General features: G+C 46.7%; 1 protein-coding gene across 5 annotated transcripts in view; it reads left to right on the top strand.

The window, feature by feature from the left end:
* The first annotated feature begins 4,255 nt into the window (after positions 1-4,255).
* Positions 4,256-7,077, top strand: part of Kif13b (kinesin family member 13B) — a 150,538-nt gene continuing 147,716 nt past the window's right edge. For 3 of the 5 annotated variants that reach the window (XR_008217023.1, XM_052732955.1, XM_052732954.1), the window contains exon 1: positions 4,256-4,466. Coding sequence is in view for 2 of the 5 variants with exons in the window: in XM_052732955.1 (XP_052588915.1) it covers positions 4,271-4,466 (196 nt within the window). In the remaining 3 variants the exon portion in view is untranslated. Of the gene's footprint in view, positions 4,467-4,674; positions 4,780-7,077 lie in introns of those variants that run through there. The other 2 variants (XM_052732956.1, XM_052732957.1) reach the window with 2 other exon arrangements.

Here is a 7,077-nt window from a genome sequence, read left to right as displayed (position 1 = left end):
GACTAATGACAGGTGAGGAAGGGAAGATACTGTAGACTATTATTTGGGTAGCTTGGTTGTGCAGCATGCAGGGAGTGTAACCAGATGTGGCAGGTAACCAGGCAGGCAACCAGATGTGGATTCCTGGTTAAAGGAAATGACCCTTTGATTTTCAGTCAAGAATTGCTCTTTGGTCACAGGACTTGGAGACATCAAATTACTGCCTGGAAGTCTCCTCCTTGGTAGCTAGCTTTCAAAATGTTGGAAAATGCTATGCAAGCTGCTGGGCTGGGGGTGTGGGGTATGGGGGTATGTGGGGGTGGTGGTGGTGGTAAGGAACAGTTATCAACAGTCCTACCCAGGTATAAATCCTGCAAATTACAACTTGCTGGGCCATGGTGGCACTAATATCTTGAGGGTAACCAAGAGCTGTAAGATTGGACTTAAGGCCCACTCAGTAGTAGGGAACTAAGATCTGGTATTGTAAAACTAGCCAAGGATCCATGACTGGAGAGGTCACAGGCCCTAAGGACAGCCTAAGACTACCATTTTGCTAAAGAGATTATAAACATAAACTGTCTTCTAAATATTGATCCTTATACCCATAGATAAGTGCAGATCTTACCTCTCATCGAAGAAGCTTCTTTTTGAGCAGATGGAATCTATTCTAGAGAACCACAGCTTGTCAGAGTGTAGAACATAAGTGGCCATGAAGTGCCCATCCTGAATGGGACATTTTTAACACAACATCTACAGCAAAGGGTTTCAGAAAATACCGTAAAGTCCAGAGGACCAGGACTTATGTGAGCTAGTGTCTTCTGGACATGAACTCCCAACAGTGTGGCTACCTGCATGTGACCCTATCTGGAGCAGGAAGCTAGCTAATTGCTTACATCTTGAACTGCAAGCATGATGCAGAGAGAACAACCTGGAAGATGACTTAAGTCCTAAAGCCTGCCTCCAGTGACACACTTCCTCCAACAAAGCTGCAACTCCTAAACCTTCCAAAACAGCACCACCAACTGGGGACCAGGTGGTCAAATACATGAGCCTATGAGGGACATTTTCATTTAAACCATCACATTTATTCAAGTGATCAACGCCCTCCCCCAAATATATACAGACACACCTACAAACAACATGCATGTGTGCCTGTGTGCCTCTGTGTGTGTGTGTGTGTGTGTGTGTGTGTGTGTGTGTATGTGTGTGTGTGTAGAGTAGAGAGAGTGGATGCTAGCAGCATATCTTCAGCCTGAGGAAGTTACTCTGTCTTACATCCTTGGTGTAGAAATAATAACATTAACTGCTCCATCCCACTCTGTGTGAGAATTAAACAGGTTCAAAGATGTAAAGGGCTTAGGGTGGTGTCTTGCACGCAGTAGGTGTTCCATTAGGTACCATTATCAGGTCAAAGATGACCAAAACAGACAGGGAGCCAGGCATAGTGGTACATGCCTTTAATGTCATCACTTGAGAGGCAGAAGCAGGCACATTGCAGTGAGTTCAAGGCCAGCCTGGTCTACACAGTGAGTTCCAAGACAGCCAGAGTTACGTAATGAGACCCTTTTTTGTTTTCCAACAAAAAGAAAGAAACAGACAAGGAAGCTTCCTTAGTATCGGAAACTTCCAAATCAACAGAACAAAAAGAAAAGAAGAAATCAGTTTCAGAACGGATGTTTGCAAAACACCAGGGAGGGAAGTGAGGCTTTCCTAGACCTAGCTTTCCGATAATATCGCAGAGCTCTATTCTGAGCCTCTGCAGAACAACCTACACTATCTAGGGCTTTCGATGAACGGAACAGCGGCACAGAAGAGAGCGCCTTTCTTTCTTGCTCTTTTCCCATTCCCCTCAAAGGTGACAAGACAGAAACCAGGACATTCCCTCTTCTTGCAACCCACTCTACTCCAGAGCATGCTGACTTGACGAGCTCCAGTTTCGGCTTAGCTGGCTGTGGAGCCCCTGGAGCTCTCCAGGCTGCAGGTTACAACCTGCAGCTGCCTTTCTTCCTTCACCTGTCACTGGATGACTTCCAGGCCTCTGAGAATCCTTTTCTGCATCTTCACTAAGAAGTCAAAGGAGACCTAGAGTCCAAAGGGAGACTGGTCACATTTCCTCAGGGGTTTTGTCCTGAATTTCCACGTAAATATAATCTCCAACTGAAACTGCCTAACCTTCATTTTTCTTTCCTCGCTGCCCCTTTAAGAAGCTAGATTGGAGTTGGCCATTGTAGCTCACACCTATAATCAAGGTAGCCAAGGAAGGCTGAGGCAGAAACATGTAGTCTGGATTGCTCTCAAACTATGGTAATCTTCCTGCTTTGGCTTGCTCAGTGTTGGGATTACAGCATGTCCAGCGTTATTCATTTCGGACCTAGCATTCCTAACACGCAGTAAGGCCACTGACTGATTTTTGTGTTGGCTAAATAGAACATGTTTGCAGGATAGACTTGGCTCACAAGCCACCAATTAGCAGTCTCTGTTAGGCTGATAAACAGTATTTTCACTAACACGTACAATAAATGTACCTGTGTTTTTTTTTTTTTACTGCAGGTTTAGGTGACACAGCTTTTGAAATATGCCTATTATTGTCTCCATTTTTCATAGAAAAAGATGAAATTTGAACCACCAAATAACTTGCACGGGTTGGGAAATGAGTGAGATTTGAGTTTAGTTTGCTTCCATATCTCAAGGTTAGGACTTAAAGGACTCAGAGGCAGTGGTGAGGGTTGAGTGCATCCGCTTATCTTGAAGGGCGAGTCAGCAAGCAAGCAGAGAGGGGCGAGTCAGTCCGAGAAAATCATTACAACCGAGGATCAAATGCTGAGGTTTTACCAAGGAGATGAAGAGGTTTTCAGATGAAGGGTCAGCCCCTGGGCAGCTTGGTCTCAATACAAATTTTGAGAGTTAAGAGTAGTACAGAAGCCAAGTGTGGTGAGGCACAGGCCTTTAGCCCCACCCAGCACTGGGGAGTCAGAGGCAGGTGGATCTCTGAGTTGGAGACCAGCCTGGTCTACTGAGTTGAGTTTACAGGACAGCCCAGGCTAGGTACAGAGGCAGGCCAGGAGGCTCAGGCCTGTTATTCCAACTACCTGAGAGGTTGAGACAGGAAGACTGCAAGTTCAAGGCCAATTTGAGCAACTCGGTGTGGGCCAGTGTCAAAACCCCAAGCACAGGGGCTGGAGAGGGATGGTTCAGTGGTTAACCACACTGGTTGTTACTCCAAAGGACCTGGGTTCAATTCTAGGCACTTATAAGGTAGAGATCACAACTGTCTGTAACTCCAGTTCCAGGGGATCTGACACCGTCTTCTGAGCTCATCTGGAACTGCATGCACTTGGTCACAGACACACTTTCAGGCAAACACCCCTACACATTAAAAAACAAAACAAAACAAAACAACAAACAAACAAAAAACCCCACCAAAGTAGAAAAAAAAAACAATCCAACCCAACCCAAACAAACACACACACACACACACACACACACACACACACACACACACACACACAAACCAAAACACTCACCCACCAAATGAACAACTGTAACAAAACCCCAAACATGGCCATAGAGATGGTTCAGTGGGAAAAGGCTCTGGGTGGCAAGGCTGATGACCTGGATTCCACCCCTCGGACCCACACAGTAGGAGAGAACTGACTCCTGAAAGTTGTCCTTTGACACATGCTTCCACAGGTGTGTAGACACACACATACAATAAACAAACAAACAAACAAACAAACGAACAAATAAATGAACAGGGGGAAAAGCCCAACACAAAAAAGAAAAGGAGCTTTGGAGTATATGCATCTTTCCAGCTCACTAGCCCATTCCCATTCTCAGAAGTGACTTTCTTTCTTTTCTTTTGTTTTTTGAGACAGTTTCTCTGCGTATCACACCCTGGCTATACTGGAACTCACTCTATAGACCAAGCAGGCCTTGAACTCACAGCGATTGGTCTACCTTTGCCTCTGGAGTACTGGGACTAAAGGCATGCACCACCACGCCCAGCTGCCTTTCTCTTTTTTAATAAACGATCTCTATTATCTCAAAAAATAATAAAAGTAAGGCTGGGAATATAATTCAAAGGTAGAGCGCTTGCCTAACATGCATAGAACCTTAATTTCAATCTCCAGAGCCCCGCTACCACACCCCCAAAAAGAAAGAAAGAAGTAAAGAAAGAGAGAAGGGAGAGGGAGGTGCAGAAATGGCACAGCTGACTACAAGTTCCAGAGAGCGACGCGCGAATTTTCCCGCCAGCTCCTTGGCCCGCCTTTCGGGAACTACAAATCCCAGCATGCCCCGGGATGCACCGGTCCTCGCCCCTCGCCGGTTCCGCCCCCTTTCCCCACAGCCCCCGCCCGCCGGGCTGGTCTCGGAGAGTTTGTTCGGTGGCCGTGGCCGACGGAGCTGCAACGAGAACCCCAGCAGCGGCACGATGGGTGACTCCAAAGTGAAAGTGGCGGTGCGGGTCCGGCCAATGAACCGACGAGGTGAGCGCTCGTCCCGGGTCGAGGGCGACAGGTGCCTGTGGTGCTGGAGCCTCGGCGTCCCGGGGGGTCCCGGCGGGCACCCCTCACCGCGCGTGCGCCCTCGACGGCGCGGCCGGGCCCTCAGCCCTCCGCCCCGCCAGCTGTCACCGCGCTCGCCAGGCCTCGGGCCGCTCCGGCCTCGCAGCTCGCCTGTGCACGCAGCTCTCCGGGCGGACAGCCCCACTTTTCGATTTTCCACGTTCCATCACTTGAACCTGCTCCTTGGGGCCGTTTGCCGAAAGGAAGGACGTGCATTCATTCTTAGATTCTTCTGGTTTGTGATTGTGGAGAGTTGTTTCTTTTTTTTTTCTTTTGCTTGATAGTTATCAACTCAACAATAAATAGTCTCGGTGCCAAGATTCTTGGGAAATTGTATCTTTTAAACATGCTCTGAAGTCCGTAGGGAGGAGGGTAGAGAAAGTAGATTAAACCCCAGGACACGTAAATCATCTTTCCAAGTTGGACGGACTAAAGCCCAACTCAAGTCCCCAGAGTAGCTGGATTTTGCCTTTGCGGTTTCACCAGAGGCTGCCTGGGTAGGGTACTTTAAATGAGGTGACGTGTTTGAAAACACTTTATGTACAAGTCTTGTTGCTGAGGTCGCTGCTTCACTCCCAGGACATGGAATTGCAGTTAATTGATAAGACTACTGACTAGCTAGAATCGTTTTTGAGTGCCGGGATCACTTTCTAAGGTTTCTTGTTTGTTTTACTGGGTTCAAAATCAAGTGTGGAGGAAATACAGTTTTTCTGTCTCCTTGCCCTTTTGTGTATATAGTGAGGTAGACAGGTCAAACAGTGGACAGAGATTTTTCTGGTTGGTTGTTCTGTGGGAAGTTTAGTTGGTTTTTCTGTCTCTTGGTGTTGGTTTGCCCACCAGAACCTGCCTAAGTCTATGAAGCAAGTTTTCCCCTGGAGACTTAACTTTTTAAGCTTTCAGCTAATTGCCTCCTTGCATCCAGGCTCTCACAAAACAGAGTAACGTGGAACTCTGAAAGTTTTCGAAAGCTTCCATTTTTTGAGTACCCAGACACCTCCTTTAAGTTCACTTCAAGCTTATTGTGATCATCACTGTGATTAGGGAAACAAAAACAAAAACAAAACAGGCCAGATGAAACCCGACTTATCTGGGAATGATTCAGAAAGGATGGGTTCAGCACATTCTTAAAATTTCCTTTTTGCAAAACACTTGGAAATGTCAGTGCTTGAAAGGAGGCCGCTCACAGGCGGCCTCAGCAGGGCTTGGCGCAGGGAGCTGGAGCAGGACTCCTCTTCCTTGTTTTCTGTTACAGGGAGGAAGCTACTCTCTTTCCTAAATTTGCCGCGGTTGTAATTCTGACAGTGGTTGTTAATAATGCTCAGAGTTTTGAGACATGCATCAAATGATTTTAGGTGTGGAGTGCATGTTAGCTGTTCTTTGGATTATCTTCCTACCCCTCTTTCTCTCCTTCCTTCCCCTTTTTCTTGAGACTTTTTCTTGGGTCTTTCTACCTAGCCCTGGCTGCCCTGAAACTCATTAAGTAGACCAGGCTGGCCTCGAACTCACAGAGATCCACCTGCCTCTGCTTCCCAAGTGCTGGGATTAAAGGCGTGGGCCACCAAGCCTGACCCTTCTTTTCTTTTTTTTTTTTAGATGTAGGTGCTAAGGATCTGAACCCTGGCCCTCACTTGTGCAGCACGTCCTTTGCCCACTGTGCCATCCCACCCCTCCCATTCTTTTCTCTTTCTTTCTTTCCTTCTTTCTTTCTTTCTTTCTTTCTTTCTTTCTTTCTTTCTTTCTTTTCTCTCTCTCTCTCTCTCTCTCTCTCTCTCTCTCTCTTTCTTTCTTTCTTTCTAGACAATTTCCTTAAGTCGACCTGGTAGACCTGGAATTTGGGGTCATCCTCCTGCCTCAGCCTCCTGAGTGTTGGGATTGCAGGGGTGCACCAACCACTCCTGGCTGAACACACTTTAAAATGAGTGTTTACAGTTTGGCTCCGTTGTCCGATGACACACTGCCCCCTAGTCTCTTGGCTTACTCTGTCTTGTCTTCTGTTTTCTGATATGCACTGGGGCTTGCCTTTCCAGTGATCATCCCGGGTAATTCCTTCATCAACATTATTATGCAATATAATAGAGAGGAATTTTAAAGCTCGTGATTCCGAGTTGGCATCTTGAAAGTTACTGTGAAAAGGCAGAGTTTTTGCTGAGTTTGAAAAGAATCTTACTGCTTCAAACATTACTTCTGGGAAAATTAATGTTTTAAGTGATAGCATGTGGCTGTCGAGTAGTTGGGTCTGGTCCTGGGTGCTCCTGACTTAGGGTGTGGTATGTGTGTGCAGGAAGCATCCTGAGGATTGACATGGAGATAGGCTGGGAATGGGTCACTGGGATGTATAGACTCTGTTGTTTGGAATGACATTAATGTCTTTTGAGAGAAGTCTGAAGATGTCCAGAACCCTTTGGTGTAGGGTTCAGTTCTTTGTGTGACTCAGAGGCTGGTTGTGTTTAGGGGCTTCAGCTTTTCTGCTCAACTGTCCATGGATTTGGCAAACTTGGTTGAACATCATGCAGTAGACCTTAATGTAATAATA

The sequence above is a fragment of the Peromyscus californicus genome, unplaced genomic scaffold (assembly GCF_007827085.1).
Source record: "Peromyscus californicus insignis strain IS unplaced genomic scaffold, ASM782708v3 Scaffold_12__1_contigs__length_115047231, whole genome shotgun sequence".
Taxonomy (NCBI): domain Eukaryota; kingdom Metazoa; phylum Chordata; class Mammalia; order Rodentia; family Cricetidae; genus Peromyscus; species Peromyscus californicus.
The sequence above is the reverse complement of the archived record's forward strand: the minus strand, read 5'-3'. Positions and strand labels throughout refer to the sequence as shown.